This window comes from Taudactylus pleione, unplaced genomic scaffold (genome assembly GCF_031769625.1).
Source record: "Taudactylus pleione unplaced genomic scaffold, aTauple2 ptg000032l, whole genome shotgun sequence".
Taxonomy (NCBI): domain Eukaryota; kingdom Metazoa; phylum Chordata; class Amphibia; order Anura; family Myobatrachidae; genus Taudactylus; species Taudactylus pleione.
Window position 1 is genome coordinate 9,999,680 of NW_028284434.1, and position 24,372 is coordinate 10,024,051.

At 42.1% G+C, this 24,372-nt stretch overlaps 1 protein-coding gene across 1 annotated transcript; it reads right to left on the reverse strand.

Annotated features, from left to right (window-relative positions):
• Positions 1 to 5,132: 5,132 nt before the first annotated feature.
• On the reverse strand, positions 5,133 to 13,725 carry LOC148538957 (parvalbumin, thymic CPV3-like). The gene is made up of 5 exons (XM_088451860.1): positions 13,666 to 13,725; positions 12,981 to 13,048; positions 9,907 to 10,039; positions 6,912 to 7,021; positions 5,133 to 5,393 (listed from the first exon to the last, which is right to left on the reverse strand). The coding sequence occupies exons 2-5, from the start codon at positions 13,039 to 13,041 to the stop codon at positions 5,368 to 5,370; spliced, it is 330 nt and encodes a 109-aa protein (XP_088307986.1). The 5' UTR covers positions 13,042 to 13,048; positions 13,666 to 13,725; the 3' UTR covers positions 5,133 to 5,367.
• Between the last annotated feature and the right edge of the window lie 10,647 nt (positions 13,726 to 24,372).

A 24,372-nucleotide genomic window follows, 5' to 3' on the forward strand; every position in this document is an offset into this window, starting at 1 on the left:
TGACTCATATATGTTTACTACTTTACCAGCCTTGCTTTGTAGCTATCATGGCTCCCTGGTCTGTCTGTGGACGATTTGCTTCGCTTCCACACCAATACCTGCACATCATTACCCTATTCCTCCTAAATGGAAATGTTTTTAATTATTCTCCACAGAACCTATTTATCACCACATCGCAGATTCCTGATAGGCGACTTGTCTGACTCTCATTGGTACGGGGAACCGTTGGCTTACTTAGGACATTAGGGTTTTCTGGCTACAGGTTCTCACTTCAATAGATATTTGTGGTCATTTATATCCCAGTCACACCCAAATGGGCTTTCTTTGATATACTTGGTCCTCAAACCCATATTATGGCAGGTGGTAGAAGGCTTATACTGGCTATAAGTGCGGCAGCCTGTAAAATTATCCTATGGACATGGATACATCCTCTCCCTCACTTAATAACGCCTTTTAAAGCCAAAATGTTTCATTTGTTTAGGATGAATTGGGTGGAGGTTACATTAGAAAGATATTTCAAAACAGGTTTTTTGAATAGCAACACAGTCACGCTTTCTACTGCCATGAAGACACATATCTATTCTAACCACCCTGGTACCTATCAGGTCTCATAGCTAATGATCCTCCAATACAACTTTTGTTGTATCCTACTTTCTATAACCACTCTTGTCAGGGCCAGCACTACCATTAGGCACCAGAGGGCGCCACATAGTCCATTCAGAAAAATAAAATAAAGAATGTCTCTGCATCTCATGCAACGAGTATGTACTTAGGTTAATATGTTTCTGTACTTCTAAATATATGTGTATGTGTACTGGTATATAGTATATGAGTATCTGTATGTGTGTGTTTACCTATGTTTATGAGGAGTTGTGTACCTACCTATGTACTAAAGTATAAATAAACAAGCAGTAGCATTTGACACTTTATATACTGTGTATATACTATATATATATATATATATAATACACACACACACACACTACCGTTCAAAAGTTTGGGGTCACTTAGAAATGTCCTTATTTTTGAAAGAAAAGCATTGTTTTTTTAAATGAGGATAACATTAATCAGAAATACACTCTATACATTGATAATGTGGTAAATGACTATACTAGCTGCAAACGTCTGTTTTTTAAAGGAATATCTACATAGGTATATAGAGGCCCATTTCCAGCAACCATCACTCCAGTGTTCTAATGGTACATTGTGTTTGCTTAGCACGTTAGAAGACTAATGGATGATTAGAAAACCCTTGAAAACCCTTGTGCAATTATGTTATCACAGCTGAAAATGGGTTTACTTGTTAGAGAAGCTATAAAACTGTCCTTCCTTTGAGCTAGTTGTGTATCTGGAGCATCACATTTGTGGGTTTGATTATACTCTCCAAATGGCCATAAAAAGAGAACTTTCTTGTGAAACTCAACAGTCTATTCTTGTTCTTAGAAATGAAGGCTATTCCATACGAGAACTGCCAAGAAACTGAACATTTCCTACAACGGTGTGTACTACTCCCTTCATAGAACAGCACAACAGGCTCTAACCAGAGTAGAAAGAGAAGTGGGAGGCCCCGGTGCACAACTGTGCAAGAAGACAAGTACATTAGAGTCTCTAGTTTGAGAAATAGACGCCTCACAAGTCATCAATTGGCAGCTTCATTAAATAGTCCCGCAAAACGCCAGTGTCAACATCTACATTGAAGAGGTGACTCCGGGATGCTGGCCTTCTAGGCAGAGTGGCAAAGAAAAAGCCATATCTGAGACTGGCCAATAAAAGGAAAAGATTAATAAGGACAAAATAACATAGACATTGAACAGAGGAAGATTGGAAAAAAGTGTTATGGACAGACGAATCAAAGTTTGAGGTGTTTGGATCACACAGGAGAACATTTGTGAGATGCAGAACAAGTGAAAAGATGCTGGAAGAGTGCCTGACGCCATCTGTCAAGCATGGTGGAGGTAATGTGATGGTCTGGGGCTGCTTTGGTGCTGGTAAAGTGGGAGATTTGTACAAGGTAAAAGGGATTTTGAATAAGGAAGGCTATCACTCCATTTTGCAATGCCATGCCATACCCTGTGGACAGCGCTTGAATGGAGCCAATTTCCTTCTCCAACAGGACAATGACCCAAAGCACACCTCCAAATTATGCAAAACTATTTAGGGAAGAAGCAGGCAGCTGGTATTCTGTCTGTAATGGAGTGGCCAGCGCAGTCAAGAGATCTCAACCCCATTGAGCTGTTGTGGGAACAGCTTGACTGTATGGTATGCAAGAAGTGCCCATCAAACCAATCCAACTTGTGGGAGGTGCTTCAGGAAGCGTGGGGTGAAATTTCTTCAGATTACCTCAACAAATTAACAGCTAGAATGACAAAGGTCTGCAATGCTGTAATTGCTGCAAAAGGAGCATTCTTTGACGAAAGCAAAGTTTGAAGGACAAAATTATTATTTCAAATAAAAATCATTATTTCTAACCTTGCCAATATCTTGAATATATATTCTGTTCATTTTGCAACTCATTTGATAAATAAAAGTCAGTTTTCATGTAAAACACGAAATTGTCTGGGTGACCCCAAACTTTTGAACGGTAGTGTATATATTAGCTACAACCACAGAGTTGTTTATACGGAGGGCACCAGGCAAATACAACATTGGGAACCTTCTTTGAGTGCTGGAATCCACAGCGCTCTCTCTCTCTCTCTATATATATATATATATATTTATATATACTGTGGTGAAAGGGGTGGTCTCTAACCTGAATGGTCCACATTCTGGTGGGATCAGCTCCCTCCAAGAGTGAGTAAAACAAGGCTAGCACATTCTGCATCTGCAATAAAAGTTTGGTACTCCGGGTTTTCTGGGCTGCACAGCTCGAGGTGGAAATATGGAATTCCGGGTTTTCCTGGTCACCCAGAGCCAGCAGGAAATCAACAGCAGAGGAAGAGGTTAAAACTGTCATTCACCTAGTCTTCCATGCACTGATGCCTGTTAGAGGCCAGTTAGTAGGGAAAATGACTGTAGTGCTAGGGACCAAGAGCTATGCCGGGAGAGCATGGGTGACTGACTGCTAAGCACAAGGAGTGCTGGGACCTCTTATGTTCATTTACTTATTTTTTGTGTACCTGTGTTGTTCTTCAGTGTCTGCTGTCAGTAAAAACACTCTTTGAATTCACCAGAAATCTGCCTACCAAGTCCTTATTTCAAGTACCAGTTTTACATGTGGTGGCCTGTATTGGGAAAATTGCGCTACTGAGTCACCGCACAAATGCCAGACCCCTCCGGCGTGGTCAAAGATTCGAAGGCAAAACATGCCGGTATATGTGAGTAATGGTTGCCGGACCTAAATAATTGTCGTTATATAAAAATCACTTGGGCAATTTGCTGTGCACTGTGAGTTAAGTTGCTGCTGAAAAAAAAGAAAAATTGCTTACTTTATTTTTTTCCCTCATGAGTTCAAATGCTGACTATTATTCACAAGCTAGGTTTTGCATGCTGTGTAATCAAGTTCACCTGATGGGAGCAGAGCTCGCATACTGAGGTTTAATTAAGCACTGCATTGTTGAAAGGGTAAAAAACTTTTTTCCCTCCTGTGTTCTGTTTAACCCTTGCATTGCTGAAAAAAAAACCAATGTTTTGCCACTGATGTGCTGAACTTAGTTGACTGTGCATTGCTAAAGATATATTTATTTGTGTAAAACATCCCACTGTAAAAATGGAGGAAGTTTTTCGTACTATAGTAAATTTGCTAGCCTCCCATCAAAAGACAGGGGAGGAAATGTTGCAATTAGTGACCCAATCAATGGGCACATCAACTGCTGCAGGGCATCTAAAGAATATGTGGTACAGTGCTTAAAATGGCCCGTGGATACTTGGGCTGATAGGCTTGCCCCCTATCTTACTGGCGAGGCTCAGAAAGCATATTCAGATCTATCCTCTGCTGATGCGGAGAAATATGGCTTAGTTAAAAGTGCCATTCTGGCCAGTCAGGTCTCACTCATTTTGGGATAGCACAGCGCTTCCACGAATGGGCCCTACTCAGAAGCAGGTGGCAGAACTCGCCAGACAGAGGCAAAGTTGGCTCTACCCAGAAGATCGCACTGCCACTCACAATTGTAGATGTGTTTATTGACCTGTGTATAAGAATCCTAGGGCGGAATGTGCAGTGCTGGATCATAAACGCTGATCCTCAGAATTTAGAGGAATTAATTACAGTATTGGAGCGGTATGAGACCACAGGAAGTATGACAAAGATGTCATAAAAGAAACCAGGGAATGGGCAATCTGTTAATATGGAACCCCATTGTCCTGTGACCCCGACTATCACCCCTCCTCAAGGAAACAGCGCTGGTGAGGCCAAGGTCGTTTGCTATGAGTGCGGAGAGCCAGGTCATGTAAGGCAGGACTGTCCCAGAAAAACAGAGCTTATGGAGTGTGGGGTTGCTAGTATGGGCACTATGTACCCTGCTTTTTGCATGATGGTACCCCTGGATTCTATATCCCCGTTAATGTGGGAAACTGTGTTACTGAATGGCCGAAAACTCCCAGCTATTACAGACTCAGGGAGTGAGCTAACCCTGATCTCAGATGCTGTCCTTCCCAGGGCAGTGGAAAAGGTGCCAGGGTTAGTAGAAGTATGTTCATGGATCCACAGAAAACTTCTCCCAGGTGCGAGTCAGCCTCACCATAAAAGGGTGCACTTATGAGGTGGTCACCGCAGTTACAATGAATGAAAGACTTTGTAGCTATTTGAATTAGACTTTTTTTGTTATAATATTTGAGGCTATTTTGATATAGGTGCCATTAAATTAAAATATAATATTTGCATTACTTGTAAACTACCATATGTGAATTTAGGTGTCATTGGTGATGTAGAAGATAAAACCACTAGAATAGGGTTAACTTTCAAAGCAGTCAATGACTACGGGTGTAGTTCTTGAGTATACGGAGAACTCAACTAATCTCTAATCTTTACGTATTTATATGTTACTGGATGACGTCAATTCTGTAGCCATACCAACATAATACAATTGTGAACAAGTCTACAAAATATATTTATATTTTTCTGTAGAGCTCAGAGAATTTGTATTTAGTAGGTGTATTGCACAATAGCGACACATAATCATAGCAACACAATGATATAATGGTATATAGGTTTTATTAGTTTGCTAGTACATTCAGAGATGGTTAGTGCATATCACATGAACAATACCCACTTTCAGAAGCTTCCCTAAGCTGACTCATCGTGTTCACTTGCCGAGATGTGAGATGAATGATGACTGAGGCGATTGTGAAGCACAGCTTTATGACCTTGCATGCCTTGTTTCCATCTGTCAGATCACTGAGCCCTGTACACCACCAGAGTCTGCACTGAGCTTAGGAATGGACCATTTCCTGGAATTCTATCAACGCACAAGACAAAATGGTTCAGTCAATTATTAAATTAAAATCCTGATTATTAAAGTTAGCAAAAATGTAACTAGAACTTTTGTTAGTAACCGTCAAAGTTTAACTGCAAAAAAATAAATAGATTTTGAAAACATGGTCTTAACTTCCATTTGTGCTTTGGGGACCTGGCTGAGTTACAAAGTGTCCCATTTATCAAGTGGTGGATCTAGCTGAAACCATACACTATTTAAGCTATGTCGCCTTTCAGAAAGGCTAAAGTAATATAGAGAAAAACATCTTCCCTCCCTTACATTACTTAACAGCAGTGGTGTAACTCTGATTAACAACCAAGCCTCCTCAGTATCTGCCTAGGGTTTCTGTGGGTGAATGATAGGACTCTCTCCCATGGTATTAAATGCCACCAGGGTAAAAATGTGTACAAATTTAGGGGTTTATGTATCAAGCAGTAAAGTGTGGAGAAGTGAACCAGTGGAGAAGTTGCCCATAGCAACCAATTAGCTTTGAAGAAGCATTTATCAAGTATAGTCTATAAAATAATAGGTAGGAGCTGATTGGTTGCTATGGGCAACTTCTCCACTGGTCTACTTCTCCACTGCTTGACATATAAAACACATAGTGGTTTTGTGGTACTACGCATGTCCAGGACTGTGAGGAGGGGTGAGCAGTCAGTGCCGCCACCCTGGGTGCAAGGCAGAAGGGGGCGGCACTGTCGCTGCCCTGATGGCACCCTTGTCTGGCTTGTGGGGTGCCCGAACAGCACCCTGCAGCCTGGAGAGGTGCTCAGCAATTCCAGGCTGTGCTCAGCAACTAAATACCTGGCTGCCCCTTGACCTAGCCCATATTCATGACATTACATGTTCTGGGGGCGATGGGGAAAATGTCCTGAGTATGTCAGCACGGTTGACAACTCATGACTGTTATCACATGTAAAATTGCATTATTGCCCAGCTCAGCCAATCGCAGATCAGCTATCTGCTATATAAACACATAAATCAGTGAATTGTAGAGAACAGTGTAACAGAGTGCAGCTATGCATAGCAGTGAACATGAGCCAAGAAGACTACTAAAATTGTGGTTGTCATACAACAGAGGATGAATGAAGCAAAATGGCTACATGCTGGTTTTGTAAGAGTATATTCATGTGAGTTGGTGCGTGATCCATTCCTTTTTTTTTAATGACTGTGATGTGTCTCATCCTGCTATTGAATTTTGAGACAAATGACAAATACATTTGGCAGCTCCATATCAAAGAACTTCATATGAATGTAAGATTTTGTCAAAAAGATTCATTCATCTTTCCCACCTTAACCAATCAAATATTAGTTTTCAGTAGTCTAACTTTTACTTGTTTGTTTAAAGCTAGACATTCCCTGGAGACTTTGGGTAACAACACAGTTATACTACTAGTAACATGGTATTAAATACACTTTTACTAGCTTTCACTGCAAAGACCTGAGTTACTAGGTGTATCATAAGGTTGTGTTATTACACAATATTATTGTTTCACTCACCCTCAGCCCCAATTTTCCCATCTCCGTCATGGTCAGCTGCAGCCATAAAGTCTTTAGTCTCTGTGCAAGTCAATTCTCTGGCGCTTGGATCAAAACGTTGGAGGAAATACCTAAGAAAAGCAGAAATCACTATAATACAGGTGTAAAATTGTCCCCAATAAAGAAGCATTTTCTAGGGCAGCACATGCACCAATTTTACGCTATGAGAAAACAATACTATATGTGCCAGGTTGACACTAGGATAAAATAGTAGCGTTTGCACCTGGTTTACGCCAGAAAGGATGCCTGATACTGAGCTAAAGTTACTTTATCCAATTTATATATAATATAGTACTTTAAGACAGTCTGTCTGTATCTGACAGTCACATTTATCAATTCAAATAGGAATCTGTTTCCTGCTGCAGCCCGATTGCTAATATCAATTGAATAATTCAAATAGGGCCTGATTCATTACGGATCACAATTGCAACAGCGTACGTAGATCAGCCGATGGTGTGTACTGCGCACGCATATGCACCGCAGAGCGTGCGTGAGTTAGCATTGCGATCACTTACGCAGATACAAAGCCATCGCAGAGTGAGTGACAGGAGGTCAGTGTTTGGGGGGTGGTGACGTGGGAGTGGTCGGAGAAATGCAGGCGTGCCTGTCCGTTAGAATGCTGTTACTTGGGTGTGCCACTACGATGGCATACGCAGCTTGAGTACTCACGTTGCGTGTGACGAGGTTAGCAATTTCTGAGTAAGGTCAGGGCTGCTGTAATTGTGCGTGAGGGGCCGATGTTTCTCAATGTTCCAGATATATACGCAGGACTGTGAGGTATTACGGATGTGAGATTGCAGTAGTGGGAGTCTCTATGCTGGCTGTGCGACGGCTTTGCAATTGCAATCCTTAACATATTTTTGCAGCAGACCTGCGTGCGTAATCTGGCTGTGATCGCAATAGTTATCCATAGTGAATCAGGTCCATAGATCGCAACTGTCACACTAATAATTTATACATACTTCCCTACTCCCCCAGAACGGTCAAGAGGCACTCCCGGCCGCTGGAATGAGTGGGCAAGTGTCCCGAGCCGTCAGTCACCCATAAGCTGCACACTTACAGGACAACTGATGATGCGATTCAAGCTGAATCACATCATCGTGACCCCCCTCTCCCGCTTCTCAATGCCGGTAATCATGGCATTGTGTAGTGGGGGGTGGGGCCACAATGATACTCATCGGCCTGCCCACTTTCCCACGACACGCAGCCCCTGCTGAGATGACCTAGCTGCCCCCTCCCGGAGACAACAGACTCACCAATGCTTTTTTTTTATAGCCATATGTGGTCATTTTGACGTTCCCCCATGTGAGAAAAAACATTACACTTTATTTTGTATAGAATACTTTGCAACACCTGCATCTGTTGTCATTTTTTTCTGTCCTCCCATTTTTCTGCACCTTCTATACACACTAAATATTACTCACTTGTACAATACACCTAATCCAACACCAAGAATAAGAGAGCTGGACTGTACACGTTTTATAGTAAATTTACACTCCCATTTACTAATGAGTTTTATCACCAAAACGAGTGATAAATTTCACTGTGTATGATAAATGGTGATCCAGCCAATCAGCTCCCAACTGTCAACTATTAGAAAAATTACAGTTGGGAGCTGATTGGCTGGAGCAATATTTATCATACACAGTGACATTTATCACTCGTTTTGGTGATAAAACTCGTTAGTAAATGAGGCCCATAGTGAGGTAATGGCAGCTCCTATCCAACAGAGTCAATTTAGAGCAAGCACTGATATACAAAGCAACCTGAAAATGTGCATAATTTTTTGTGTACATGTACAGTACAAAAATGTCTATTGTACACCAAAAAATGACACGTCCAACTCTACATAAGAGACTCCATGTTTTCTTCTTGCCAGTGGTATAATCAGTAACCCATTTAGTTTTCCTCTCAAATTGCTACTTTCAAAACATCAGGTGGCATTTGTGATTAATTATTCAATCTAAATTATTGATTTATTTGCTGTGTTTTAAAATGGACATGTCAGCCCTACATCATAATTGATATAAAACATGAACTAAGGGTTTTCCTAGTTAAGTATGTGTCAAAAAAATAAAAAATAATAACTTTTGTCATTGTTATTGTGGGATGTATTTGCCATGAAAAAGGGCCGAGTACCTTGCCTCAGGCATCAGAAAGTCGGAGGAGGAGGGGGATTTACTTTTAATTCAGCATTTCGGTGACAGTAACAATATAAAACATGTTGGGGATGGAGTGGGCATATGCTTAGGTTCACAATACATATTATTGCCCTCCAATAGGTCCAGTGCTCCTTATACTGACGGAAACCAATCATTGTGCTTTTCCTCCTGCAGCCAGTGTGAAGTGTGCAGTGATTGGTTGTGCACGAGAGCATGATCAGCATGGACCACTAGGATGAAAGACAGGGGGTAGATGTACTAAGCCTTGGAGAGAGCTAAAGTACCAACCAATCAGCTCCTAACTGTTATTTTTCAAACACAGCCTGTATTTCATAAATCCTATTAGGTGGAGAAGCTCAATTAAAGTTTTACTTAAATGAATTTGCTGAAGAAAATAAAACATCCCACAAGGAGTAATAGCCACATAGTGGCCTCATATGGCACGTGGGAGGGAACCATCTCTGAGCCTTCCAAACCGTTCCGCCGCCACATATATATATACATTGAATGTCATTAGAAAAAAGGGAGGTAAGAGAAACAAATAATAATAATAAAAAAGTATGCTGGCATGATAGCATGTTGTTATTTAAATTGGCTTGGATTATTTAATTAGTTTTTGATGTACCACAGAATAAAAACATTCTCATTCATGGCAACTGGTTCATTCTAAACAACCATTACAGGTTAATTATAAGTTAACATTGCGGCAACACCACCACCCGCAATTAATATGATATAACATAGTATAATAATAATACGTGAAATAGAATATAATTAATATATTCATGTCTCACTTGAGTTCTTCTTCTTCAATAAATCCACTCTCATCATTATCTAAGACCCGGAAGACATCTTTCACTTGGCTGGCTGTCTTTTTAGTCAGCCCACAGGTTTGGAAAAATTTTTTGTAGTTGAAGGAGTCAGCAGCTGAAAAAAATATTAATACAGTAAATATCGTCACAGCGAATTTTAGGTCATCAAGTCTACCCATCACCAAAACACATTTAAAGCTAAAAATGTTATGGTCTGTAAGAAAAGTTTTCAAACTTTTAATGAGCAGTCTATTTATTCACTATGTGATATTATATGCTATAGCACAAAATGCCAATCATTAGTTCTATTGCATTGATAGGCTGAATATAGATTGAGCCCACAAAACTGGAAAGCAGGTATTTTGAAATACATTCAACAAGCTTAAGGAGTATACTCGTATTTACTAAAAGTCAATCATAATCAATTTTGATTGATTTTAAATCGATCACAATCGATGTTGTGTTTCTGGGACTAAATCACACATTTGCTAATACTTAAAAACCAAATAAAAAATTGTCTGTTATTAAATGTGTGATTTAGACACAAAAACACAACATTGATGTTGAATGATATTGATTGATTTTGAATCGATTAAAAATATTAATATCGACCATTAGTAACTATACCCCCTAGTATCTATCTGATCTGAAATGCCTCTAAATTAAGGAATGTGCCGTCAGTTTTGCAGAGAATGTTTTAATCATTCAAATTAGTCCCTGCTCAATAGAGCCTACGGCCTATATTCTCTACCGCACTTGGGCAATTTTATCAAAAGCCAATAAGCCTAGACAGAGAAGCTGGGGCATGCAGAGGAAGACCACACGAACATGAGGAGACCATTCAGACTGCATACCTTTAGTGCCATGGTCAGATAAGGACCTAAGGCCTCAGTGCGTGATGCGACAATGCCAATTGCGGTACCACTTAATGATCTTTATAAATATTGTCTAGAAGGTGTGCTACAAATCATTAATTAGTTCTGAAATTTGGGATTATCGCCACATTAGTGCTGCCTTCTATGACACCATAAAATTAGATATCCAGTTGTCCTTCAATATTTTTGTAAAAAATTAATCAAATGAAACTGAAATGAATAAAAAAAACTATTTTATAGGTGAAAAAGGGTCTTCTCTTATAATAATGGCTAATAAAATAGAATTGTATTACACATCCCCCAAAATATCTATCTATACAAGCACATGAATGTTTAGTAAAACTTTTAGATTTGGCAGTGTAGGCATTATTGCTCCTTTATCCTTCCCATCAACTTTTATGGTCATTCTCTATATTTTTTTTTCCTTTGGCTAATTTTTAAATACTATATTCTAAAATATGAGACTACTCTGCATTCTCCCGCTAACAGAAAGTAGTACTGTTGAATCTTAAAGTTGCTCCCCAGCTTCCACATGATGACAAGAATTTATGTAGCTTCCCAATCAGCTGGTGGTGTATTTGAATGCAATGATAACGAGCACTAACAAGGTCTGAAAGCTGGCACATATTGCAGAAGTAACGAACTTTTAGATAAATTGCTTAATTAGATTACATTTTAGGATTATGACTTTGTAATTCTCTTTTTATATGATTTATTTGTTATGTCTCAAACCAAACAATATATTTTTGTCAGATTACTTTTTGTATATCACTTTGCATGGTAAAATAAAACATTATTCTTAGGAAAGTGTAATGTAAGCAAGTATGTTACTTTATGCTGTTACCAAGATCTTCATTGATGTCATGGGGCCAGCGTCCCAACCTCTGGGAGCATAACTACATCCCATGTCATGATAGTAAGATAATAAGCATTTGCAGTTATACTTCGCAGCTATTTTATTTTGTTATACTATAGTTGATCAGTTAGTGTCTCTGATTTTAGCTAACTACTGTACATATAGTGTAGTGCAGATTATTAAACTGGTGGACTTGAATTGCATTATATAGACATCATTTTCTTTATATAGCACCAACATAATACACAGCAATTTACAGATATTATTTCATCATTGATTAAGTCACTGTCTCAGTTGACCCAACTGTGAAAATTCAAAACCACACTAACACACACTCACCCTAACTGAAATATCCAGAATGTTATTAGACTTTGGAAGGAAACCCATGCAAACACAAGGAAAATACAATGGGCCACAAGTAACAGCCAGCAGATTGTGGACGTTCCAGTGATTCAAAGTGCCAATTTTTTAAAAGGAAAAACTATCCTGGGTTTACAGCTTAAAAAAGCGCTTTAATTCTTGCGGCTATGTCAGCACTTTGTGCAACCCGCAGGCTATTGCATTTGGCCCATAAATTCCATACAGATAATGACCTGTTTGGAAACAACTATATGGCCCAAGCATTGTAAAAAAAATTAATTGACTGTTTTTATGTAATTGTTGTCAAACATCACTTATATACAAAAGGCCATGAAGATTTGTTTTCTCTTGAAGCAAGCAGTTTTAAATCTCTTATGGAAATTTTGCATGACTGTCTTTGAAATTGTTCACATCAAATCTTTTTATTCTTCTTTACAATTAAATAAATATTAATATAAATATTTTTTCTTAATACTTCATTGGTATATTTAGTTTGAATAAATTACAAGATGCATGGCATTAAAATACTGTTTATGCTAATATAAGTTTTTATTTTTTTAATATCTTTTTTATTTTAAACTAGAATTATTATCAAGTAATAATTTTTAAAGTTTCTATTAAAATAAGTGAATTAAACACAACTGTCTACTAAGTAATTATATACTGGATATAACAGCATATATGAAATGTTGTAATTATGGCTGGCTAGAAAACATGTAACATAATATTTTACCAATACATATCTTTTAAATTGCTTTGCAGTATATGTTTGTTATCTTCATCAGCAAATAAAGCTTAAATAATAACAAAACAAAATCAAAACAGTTCTCCATAAATCAGATGTGGAAATATTATAGATAATAATAACATTACTAAAAAGCATTACTAAACCATTGGTCCTGTCACATTGTACAGATTTTTTTTAATTTTATTTAATAACAGACAAAGATATAATCAGGTTTTACCTTGGCACTCCCTCAGAGCAGCCGCAATTTCAGAAGCACTGAGGAAATCTTTAAGGCTCATCTTTTATCTGTCAATAGAACCATCGTTAAGACATTTAGTTCAGAAAAATGTGATAGGTTTTAAATAATTGAGACAATACGTATTTTTCACAAAAAGTACCAATCTACGAATACACAAAGCTAGATCGATTATATGTAGTACAACAATCTATTATATAATTGTATAACACAACATTTACAATGGTTACCCACAACTGTTTTAAATTTATGTTTGGCATGTAATACTATTTGTCAAAGATATATGAAAAATGTTTATAAAAAGGAACTCAGAAGTGACTTCTGATATAAAGCATAACAATATACAAATAAAAAAAATATATAAACGAACAATTAATGTAGAAAAAAAAAACCTTGCAATAATGCATTTGGTTAATTAAATTGTTATTTTAAAGAGGATATTTTTGTTTTAGATTATATTTCAGTTTTGAAAAAAACTAATATTTGTAGCTTAATGCGTACAACAGTTATAGATGATAAAGTCAGAGAAGCAAATAGCTGATATTTAAGTAGATCAATATATTATTTAAAAAGTATTTGTGTTTTCAGATATATCAAATAATGTCAACCTCGGAAACAAGATAGCCAACCATTGGACAGTAAGAGTTAACGTTTAAGAAGATCTTACCTTGTGTGGTCCACGGAAAAGGTTCTTGAAACAATACAGAAGACATGTAAGGTGATAGAACTGGGGATGGAAAGAAAAAGTGTGGTTTATATAGGATGCAACAGGTGACAATATGTGTTACTTGGGTTACCAATTCAGGGATCAAGTGCACGATTTGGTGACAAGCTCAAGTTTCTAACTTAACTAATCAACCTCTTCTATTTATAACTGTGCGTAATTTACATAATACAATTTCATTTCACATATGAGGCTTTACGTCTTCAATAGGGAACTAAAAGCACAAGAAAAGTTTCATAAGTATCAATTATTTTGTCAAGAAAGCCAGAAATGTTTTATTATCACTGTTTTTGCTGGATACCTTTAAACTTGATCCCACACCTGTAAAACTGAGCAAATTGGATAAAATATACAGTATGTAGCAAGAAAATATATTTGTTATGACTTGAGAAATAATTTACAACTCGCACCTGGGACCTGAAGCAGGGTGGAATGTATTTAAGTGTGGGTAATGTATCTTGCATGAAATTGTTATGTGTATGCACAAAAAGTGGAGACACAGAGGAGGAATGGGGCTTCCTAACATAGGTCAGGTACAGTAAAGGCCCACAAGTGTGGTTATGCAGTCCTGCAGAAACACATATTTACACCTGTTGGGAAGGTGTATCTTTTGCACCTGCTACAGGACAGGTGCAAATATATTCTAATAATGATGACTTGTCTCCCACCAGGTGCATATGTTGCTGATATGGAGACCGGCACATCTCAACTATTGTTTAGGGATGGACATCGAATTGCGATGGTTTACAACCATCTTTTTTTGTGATGGCAGTGTTTTTACCATTCGATGTTGGTGCTCGGATGTTTGCAACCATCGAATGGTGATCACTTGATGGTTTTCCAATGGTTACCTTTTCCTGCTCCTCCTTCTCTAGTGACAGTCTGACTCCATTATGGCCCCTGTCCTCAGTCACTACCCTAGCCCCACCCTCAGTCCCGTCCCAGGCGGCAGTGCTGTGGGGCATTGCGCATATCAGGAATTACAAACATTGCGTTGGATTTGTCATCGAATGCTATTGATTCAATGGTTAACTACTATCGCATCAGAACATTGATCGCGGAAGTCCGTCTCACCATTCGATGATGGTCTTCCAATGTCCGTCCCCACTATTGTTATGCTCAGAGGCGAACAAGGTGTCTCTTCTCTGCCATTTGCTTTTTCTCAATGACTTGCATCGCTATGGAGACCCTATGACTCTCTGTGTTGTATACTCTTATCTGATATTAAACTCTACATATAAACTTTGTGTTGCTGTAACATAGAATTTATTATGAGATAAAGATTATGCAACAAGGAATTGTCAGACTCACTTGCAGTGTGGTCTTTCTCTTTCGCTTGAAGCCAGATAACAGAGCTCAGGTAGAGCGGGAGGAAGGTAGGGGGTGGCTAATCGCAGGATGGTCACACCTCGCTCATAACTAGTATTTGTGCCATGACAGTCACACTGCATTTTTTTTGCACCACATTAAAAGAAAATATATGTATATGTATATGTGGAGCTTGTTTCCAAAAGGTACCAAATCCATCGGGACAAGTTTTACAGCAATTGAAGAAAAAACGCTGAGGATATGCAATTGAAGTAACCTCGGTCATTCTTTGCTCATATATTCTCTCTGTGCCATACATCATATTTACATACGTCACAAAGATATATTGTCCTTTATTGTAGAGTTATACAACAATTACATTTAGATTTGGTAGTTTATGAAAACAAATCGGGATTTGGTACAATTTAAAATACATGTAGAAGTAGTGCCATTACACTACAAAGAACGTTTGAGTTTAACTATTATTTATTATGTTACTTAATAGCAAGTATTCCCCCCTAGTTTATTTTTAAGTTAAAAGAAATGCCACTTTTCTGTTAACTCATATTTGTTTTTCTCTGCACAATGCGCCTGATTCAGCAGCGTACACAAATGCGATCGCAGCTGAAATTTTGTACTGAACACAGCTGCAAAATATGCTAATGCCTGCCACAGCTCAGCCAGCATAAAGGTGCCCACTGCTGCTTGCTCACATCCGTCCAATGTCACTGTTCTGTGTAAGCATCGGTACCATCGATGAACAGTCAGTCACTCAGCATTTACAGCAGGTCTGACCAGCCGCAGACACTGCAAGTCTAGTCACACGCAGAGAGCTCTTATGCTGCGTATGCATTTGCAGCATACTTACCGACTATCTGGCTGCTCCTTCCGGGAGGGAACAGCCAGATCGGCAGGGCAGGGAGTGTGGCCGGCAAGAAGGGGGCGTGGCCAAGCGGGCTGATGACATTTGCGGACGTGACAGGGGCGGGGCTACGCGATCGCGTCATATTGGCCCCGCCCCCGCTACACGATACCGATAATAAAGGCATTGTGAAGCAGGGGCGGGGCCAAAATGACGCGATTCAACTTGAAACCCGTCACCGCCCCCCCCCGCTGCGGGGGTTTAACAGGTAATTACGGGGGTGAGGGGCCGGGGGGGGATTGGCGGCAGCCGGGAGGCTTGCCTGCCTTTCCGGGGGGCCGGGAGCTACTCCCTTTTATCGGGAGGCTCCCGGTCGAATCGGGAGGGTAGGCAACCCTGATTTGCAGTGGCTAATTTATGCACGCCCATGAAATGGTGTTCAAATGGACAGACACACCTGCGTTTTTTTTTTACCACTCCCCCATCACCTCCCAAATGCTGACAGCCTGTTACTCACTTAGCGATGGATTGCTCTGTGCATCCATAATCGCAATGTGATCACTGCGCATGCACATATTCACAATTGCGTTCACTACTGTATCAGGCCCAATGAACACAATGATATTTTTCAGTCATCATATACAACTGGGATATTCTCATCATCTTTTTCTTGAATTTCTGTATTAACATCTACAATGTGTTTGTAAAATGGCAGCTGACTTACATCTTTGTACCTCATGGCTGCAACCAGTGCCACCATATCTTTCTCTTTAGCATAGCGGTTTTCAATCGCTGTGCTGCGGATGGTTGTGAGGTGTGTGGTGGTCAGTACAACCGGTCACATTACAGATTGCGAACCGGGCAGCGCTGCCACTGAGCTCCACTGGGAGACTCAGGCGTGCCCGGGCTGTGACCTGCCTAGATGCGGTGGCATGACATCACAGGTCGTGTGCGCCGTGTTACCAGCCCGCCCACCATGCCCGCTCTGCAAGACAGCCCAACCACCCACCCGCCCACCATGCCCGCTCCGTAAGACAGACCATGCCCGCTCCGCAAAACAGCCAGATTGCTCTCCTTCCCGCCAGCCTGCGTGCATGCTTGCACGTGCTCACACTGCTGACAGCTCTGCACTGATAGGTAGGTATGTGGTTATCAATGTGGTTGATATTTTTCTGTGAGGGCAGCCAATGTTTTCTTTTTTTGGGGAATGTGCTTTACATTTGTTCTGTGGGGCCTATCGAAGTAATTGTTTTTCCTGAGGGGAGCAATGTGTTTTTTTTTGTTTCATGGTTTCATGATACATGAATGTGCCTTACACATTATGACACACTAATTAATGCCACTTATAACACATTATGCCACACTGGAATGCCCCTATAACACATTATGCCACACCGTAATGCCCTTTACAACACATTATGCAACACAGCAATCCCCTTACACATGCTTCACAATAATGCCACGTATAACACATAACGACACACAGTAATGCCCTTATAACAAATTATGTCACGCTGTAATGCCCTTATTTCACATTATGCCACACCGTAATGCCACATACAACACGATATGCCACACAGTAATGCCCCTTACACATTATGCCCCTCATAACACATAATGCCACACAGTAATGCTCCTAATAGCACATTGTGCACACAGTAATGGCCATTACACATTATGCCACACAGTAATGCCCATTACATCCCATCCTGACAGATCTACTTCAATAACCCTCCTCTCCGCTCCTGCCAGTCTGTCACCTCAGCTCAAGACAGGTTGCACAGTTTTTATGTCCGAGTAGAACCAGATTATTGGAAACATAGGCCCTGATTCAGAGCTGGACGCTCTGACAGAGCGCTCGCTCTGAATCAGGGCCGGTCTTTTTTTTTTAGAATGGCCTCCTGGCCGCTTGCATAGCTGTGGGTGACCATCGTGACCATCAGGCTTGCAATGAGACCCTTGTGGTAGGGTCTCGTTGCCGCAAGCCCCAGAGAGATTTTGGCTCTAACAGAGCCGGAATCTCTCCACTGACATCACTTGTGATGTCAGTGGGGCCGGCCCCAAATGGTAGGCGTTCACATGAAAACGCCTCCGTTTGGGCAGCCACCCCCCCGGCCCACCCACCAAAGGGGGCATGCTGTCACTCAACATCGGCAGCACGCCCCCTTTGGTACGAGACCAGGAGTGACGGATTGCCCATCGCTATCCGGGTCTCGCGCATGCGCACGCCGGAGCTGGCTCCGTCGTGCGCATGCGCTCTGGGCCACCATCGACCTGGTTGCGAGCGCTCAGTGCTTGCGACCGGGTCTGAATCAGGCCCATAGTTTATAACCTGTAAACTGCGTGTATAAAGTTAGTGTCCCTTATACAGTGCCCCCTGTAGTTGTGCCCTGTATGCAATGCCCCCGTTACTAGTGCCCCTTATGCAATGCCCCCTGTAGTAGTGCCCATTATGCAGGGACCCCTCTACTTGTGCCCCTTATGCAATGCCCCCTGTAGTAGTGCCCCTTAAAGTAGTGCCCCCTGTAGTTGTGCCCATATGCAGTGCCCCCTTAGTTGTGCCCCTTAAAGTAGTGCCCTTTAAAGTAGTGCCCCTGTAGTTGTGCCCCTTCAAGTAGTGCCCCTTCAAGTAGTGCCTCCTGTAGTTGTGCCCCTTCAAGTAGTGCCCCCTGTAGTTGTGCCCCTTCAAGTAGTGCCTCCTGTAGTTGTGCCCCTTCAAGTAGTGCCCCCTGTAGTTGTGCCCATATGCAGTGCCCCCTTAGTTGTGCCCCTTAAAGTAGTGCCCTTTAAAGTAGTGCCCCTGTAGTTGTGCCCCTTCAAGTAGTGCCCCTTCAATGAGTGCCCCTGTAGTTGTGCCTTCTTCAAGTAGTGCCCCCTGTAGTTGTGCCCCTTCAAGTAGTGCATCCTGTTGTTGTGCCCTCTCCGGTAGTCGTGTCCCCCCCCCCCAAACCTATCCCCCGCCCGTACTTACCTGACTCCGCGCGGCTGTCATCTGGCTGTCTCTCCACCTGCAGTGCTGACTGGATCTAAATTGATCCAGCAGACACGGCCGCTCAGGTTCCTCATGTCGCGGATGACGTCACGACGTCAGCCGCGCACTGCATTACAGTTGCAGTGACAAAGCTACGGCCCCGCGGGGGCTGCAGTTATGCCACTGAACGGTCTGCAAATCTGCTGATCATGTCCATACACTAACAATCTACAGCCCCAATCCATCTGTGAAATCCAACATGTTGGACAATCTGATTTAACAATTCCAATCACTTTTTGGTTGCAATCTGTGAAGCCCATACATTGCAGATTTTTATACACAATCGATTGCAAATTACCACAATCGATTGCTGATGTATGGGAGCCTTTAGACCTGGCATGGGGAACCTCAGGCCCAGGGGCCATATTAGGCCCGCGGAATAATTTGGTCTGGCCCTCTGAGCTTTTTTGTTAGCCTCATCTGGCTAGAAGGGTGCCTAGAATGGAATATGCAGCAATGCCCCCTGGAGCATCCATTCGGACGCTTCAGATAGTCACACAGCTGCCCTTACAGCTCCCTGGAGCATTCTCAGGATGCTCCAGGGATTGCTGTAATCACTGGCGATTGTAGCCCTGCCCTGTGTGATGTCACATGGAGGGAGCATGGCCTGCACCAGGCCCGCAAATAATGTTATATATATCAAAATGGCCCTCAGCAGAAAAAAGGTTCCCCACCCCTGCTTTAGACTATATGAGCCCAGTTAAAGAGACAGTGCAATGGTTATTGCTGGTTATTGTAGTGCCACATGAAGAAGTGTTTTGACTGTATTGAAACACAATGTGGTAAACCAGGGAAGTTTATTCCTGTGTGAATTGTGAACAAACAATTAATTTGCAAGACTGTTTAAACCCACTTAAAGAGGAAGATTCTTTTTTTTTTGGTGTGTTGTGCCTCTTAGAAGGTAAAACGCAGTGACCACTGGCAGCTAGTTTATATTGCTGATGCATGATAAGAGAGGCCCAAGTTTGCTGCTCAGTCAGCTCACAGCAAGATGGAGCAAATCCTCAGAGCCTTAACTAATCTAGCTAAGACACAATAGACTCAGCAAGCCCAGATGCTAGCAGTCACTGAGGCCAAGGTGGAGAGCAACAAACTGTTGCGGGCAGAGTTCAGTCAGCTGTGACTGGGTGAATGCAGGCCTGCTGTAATGCAAAAGATGACACCATCAGACGATGTTAAGGCATTTCTGTTATCCTTTGCGAGGATGGTGACTTGGTTTAAATGGAAATAAAGGATTGGGTTGCACAATTTGCTCCTTATTTGACAGGTGAAGCACAGCGGGCCTATGTGGATATGCCTGAAGCCCAGACGGCAAATTATCAGCAGCTAAAGACCGCAATTCTGGTGCGGGTAGGGGGTGACAATGCCTGGAAAAGCAGATCATTTCTATGACTGGTGATATAGGCCGGGGTCCGCAATGTGTGCTCAGCTAGCCATTGTGGCGATGTTAACCCAGAGTTGGTTATAATCCGAACGAAACCAGTCCTGGCAATCGACCATTGTGTGCAAAACCTAAAGCAGGAGCTGCAAAGATGGGTTCTGCAGAGCAATCCACAGTCGTTTGAAGAGCTTGCAGTTGCTATTGACCGTTATTACCCCCTGGGAAATATGTCCCAGACAGCAGAGAAGGTTGTCTGGCCAATATTCAAAAAAGAATCAGCATAAGGTGTGGGCACAGAGCAGAGGGTGACCCCAGAAGGGTGCTTTAAGTGTGGCGAACCGGGCACTTTCAGAGGAATTGGCCAAATCGGCAGGAACCAAAGAATTGTTCAATGGGGCGACAGGTCCCCACATGCCCTGTCTGTGTGACCCTGTCCTTATCCCTGGATAGCCCACTGCTGTTCCGAGTGCCAGTGCTGATAGAGCAACAGGCAGTGATGGCTTTGGTGGATTTGGACAGCAATGTCACCCTGGTGTCCAACAGTTTGGTTCCAGAAGGACTGATGGACCTGCTGCCCCCAGTAAAGGTCCTGTGTGTCCACGAGGACACTGAGGAATATGACTGTCTGTCTTCACGTGATCGCGAGGGGACAAATGGTGCAAGTGATAGCGGCCATAGGACCATGGTTGCCATATTCCATTATTCTGGGGTGAGACTTTCCACTGTTCTGGGAGATTATACTTGACCAGATCGGTCCTACCTTATATGATCCTGTTGCTCACATTCCATAACCGGAATAAGAATTCAGAAAGAAGCAAGATCAAGAAACATTTGTTGCGCAACCCGAACCAGCAAGGTAAGACATGTGGCAGAACACTTAGTACCCCATTGGACAATCTCTACTGTCTCCCAGTTAATAACTGGATTGTGATCTTCAGCCAAGGGTGTTCCAAAATGAGAGGGACCATAGGAGAATGTACTAAGTAGCAGACCAGGGGGTAAATTTACTAAGATTGGAATTCTATTTAAGAAGTGATGTTGCCCATAACAACCAATCAGATTCTACTTCTCATTTATCTAGCACTTTCTAGAAGATAATACCTGGAATCTGATTGGTTGCTATGGGCACCATCACTTCTTAATAGAACTCCCATCTTAGTAAATTTACCCCTAGGAGTTAATTCCACAAATGCTATTTGTAAAGACTGCACAAGCTCAATGTCCAGAAAATGTCCTGCCGCTCCGCTATCCACAAAAGCAGAGATATCCACTGCACGTTGCTTGAATGATAACTGAGCAGGTACTACCACTGAATTTTTAGAAGAGACTAGATGTATGCCCAAAATAATCTCCTCGACTTCATTTAAGCTTGTTTAGGTCAGTCACGAGCAATGTGGCCCTTGCCGCCTCAATAGAGACATTTATCTAACATCCGTCAGTCTCCTGTGTTTTTCTCCTGCTGGAAGTATAAACGCTCCAAGCTGCATAAAATCTGCTGTTTCCTCCATTCTTACTGAAGTAGCAGTCTGGAGAAAAAATGAAGGCCATTCTTTTTCCATCCTACGTTCCTTGATCTGTCAATCAATTTTAATGGCAAGCTGCATGAGCTTGTCAAATGTCTCAGGAACTGATTATTGCTGACCTTAAATAAGTTAATATGTTCAGATAACCCCAGACGGAACTGGCTACGGAGAGCCCGATTGCTCCATCCGCAGTCAGTGGATCATCGCCTAAATTCTGCACAATAAGTCTCTGCAGTGTTATGATCCTGCTTCTGGGTGTGCAGGTGTGCTTCTGCTGATGCAGCCCTGTCAGGATCATCATACAGCAGACCCAAAGCAGCAAAGAAAGCATCCACAAACTGCAAGGCAACATGATCCTAACTCAATCCAAAAGCCTAGGTCTGTGGATCTCCGTGTAGCAAGGAAATAATCACTTATATTAGTTGAGTCTCGGACCCAGAGGAGTGAGGACTCAAACGAAAATACATTTCGCCACTTCCTTTAAAGTTCAAGAAAAGTTTACGTTCACCAGAAAAACAATCAGGCAAATGCATCTTAGGTTCATTTAAGGTCACCTGGAGTGGAGGAGACAACCTAAAATTATCCTCCTGTGTTTTAACACATACAGATAGATCCTGGACTACCTGAGACAAAACCTGAATCTGATTGGGTAACACTTGAGCCAGATTTCGCGAGGCAGTGTTATGATTCCTGGAGAGAATCAACGGTGTTAATGTAGAGCAACTGATGACAGTCTTGAGGGCTGGAATGTATTGTACTAGTTGTGGCCAAGGGTTAAGGATTTGGTTTAAACCGTTGGGCTGTTGATGCTGCTTTGGGGCTAGTTTGCTTTGACTAGTTGTGTCAAGGGCAAGAGGTGTGATGCAGCCTGTGGGCTGTAGGAGCAGCCTTGAGGGCTGGTTGTGGCCTTAGTAGTTGTGGCCAAGGGACTGATGGTGTGAAGCAGCCTTTGGGCTGTTGGGGCAGCCTTGGGGCTGATTGTGGCCTTTATAGTCATAGCGAAGGGACTGATGGTGTGAAGCAGCCTTTTGGTTGTTGCAGCAGCCTGGAGGGCTGATAGCGACCTGGGGCCCCAGGACTGTTGCAGCCTTTGGGCTGATGAGACTCAGGTCAGGTATGCAACAGGAACGTGGGGCTGCTACCAGTGCCGCCGCGATGACACTGGTGACGGTGTGCTTAATAGCGCACTTGGATTGCAGAGCTGATACCAGTGCCGCCGGGATGGCAGTGGCGACGGTGTGCTAGGTTGCGCACCTGGAACGCAGAGTAGCTACCAGTGTCACCGGGATGACCCTGGTGACGGTGTGCTAGATTGCGCACCTGGAATGCTAAACTGCGACTGGTGCCACCGGGTTGACACAAGCCACCGGATAGTGACAGACGCTTCTGGGGTAGGAAGTGCTCCGTGCTGCCCAGATGGTACAAGCAGCATGTGTGGACACGATGCAGGTGGAGCCGCCCGGATGGAATAAATGGCACACACGAAACACAGCTAGACTGACTCAGAAACTCGACTGACAAGCAGGAGACAGGAACCGGAAGTACAAAAAACTCTATCACCAGCATGGAGTGAAGGGCTGGCCCATCAGAGCAAGTCTCCCTTAATGACAGACTACTGTGCACAGACAGGATAATCAATTAGTGCACCTGATACTGCACACAGACAGACAGTAATTAGTGCAGTGCCTAAGTAGCAACTAAGTCTGGAACTCCAAGCAATATGATCTGCTTAACTGCAGATCCTAACATGCAGGATCCATAATAAATCTACTCCAGTGGGTAAGCCGGATATAATGTAAAATGAATCTCCCCCTGTATTTGCATAAGTCCCCTAGAGTCACTCTAGGGAGGGCTTCTGCCTATAACAACCGCCCATTGTTCCCATAGAGTACGACGCGCTCACCGGTAGTTAGGATGCCACCAGATCTTAACTTCCGGACAGTAAGGGCTTATGCAAACAGCAGGATTTTGCAAAGTAAAACTGGAACAGTAGTACAAATGTAATATTAACCATGGAGCAGCCTGCAGCCGTGGACACAAGCAAGATAGAATGCACACCAATAACAGGTAGTGTGAATATCAGCAATGCTAAGTAATAATATCGCTGGGCAATTAGCACAGAGCAGCATGCACTGTGGACAATAGAATATGATTGTATATAAACACATCTACACAAACAACAGATATATTGCAAGATGATATAGCAATAAACTCACATACACATACAACTGGCTGTATAGAACTGCAGTATAACATTTATTGCAAAATGTAATAGCAATATAGTAATCAGCATGTGTTTTGCAGTGTATAATAGCAGAAAAAGATATATACATATATTGCAGGATGGAATATCAAAAGTGCACAACACCAATGGCTTGCAGAGTGGATTTGCAGCACAATGAATGTTCCAGGTATACTTGCAACAGGTACAGCTAACGCAAGACAGCCGCAGGACAAGAACCAGGAATACCAAACAGCAGATACAGGATTGTACAACTTCCACAAGAAATTAGCTCTGGCAAAGCAGGAAAGGGCTGGCTGCACT

What these genes read in the sequence shown, in the direction of transcription:
- LOC148538957 (XM_088451860.1), bottom strand. Translation starts at nt 13,041, where the DNA reads ATGAGCCTTAAAGATTTCCTCAGTGCTTCTGAAATTGCGGCTGCTCTG. An exon ending in ATTGAAGAAGAAGAACTCAA is followed by an intron (nt 7,022 to 9,906) that starts GTGAGACATGAA and finishes TGCTTTTCTTAG; the next exon opens with GTATTTCCTCCAACGTTTTG. An exon ending in TGGGAAAATTGGGGCTGAGG is followed by an intron (nt 5,394 to 6,911) that starts GTGAGTGAAACA and finishes GTGCGTTGATAG; the next exon opens with AATTCCAGGAAATGGTCCAT.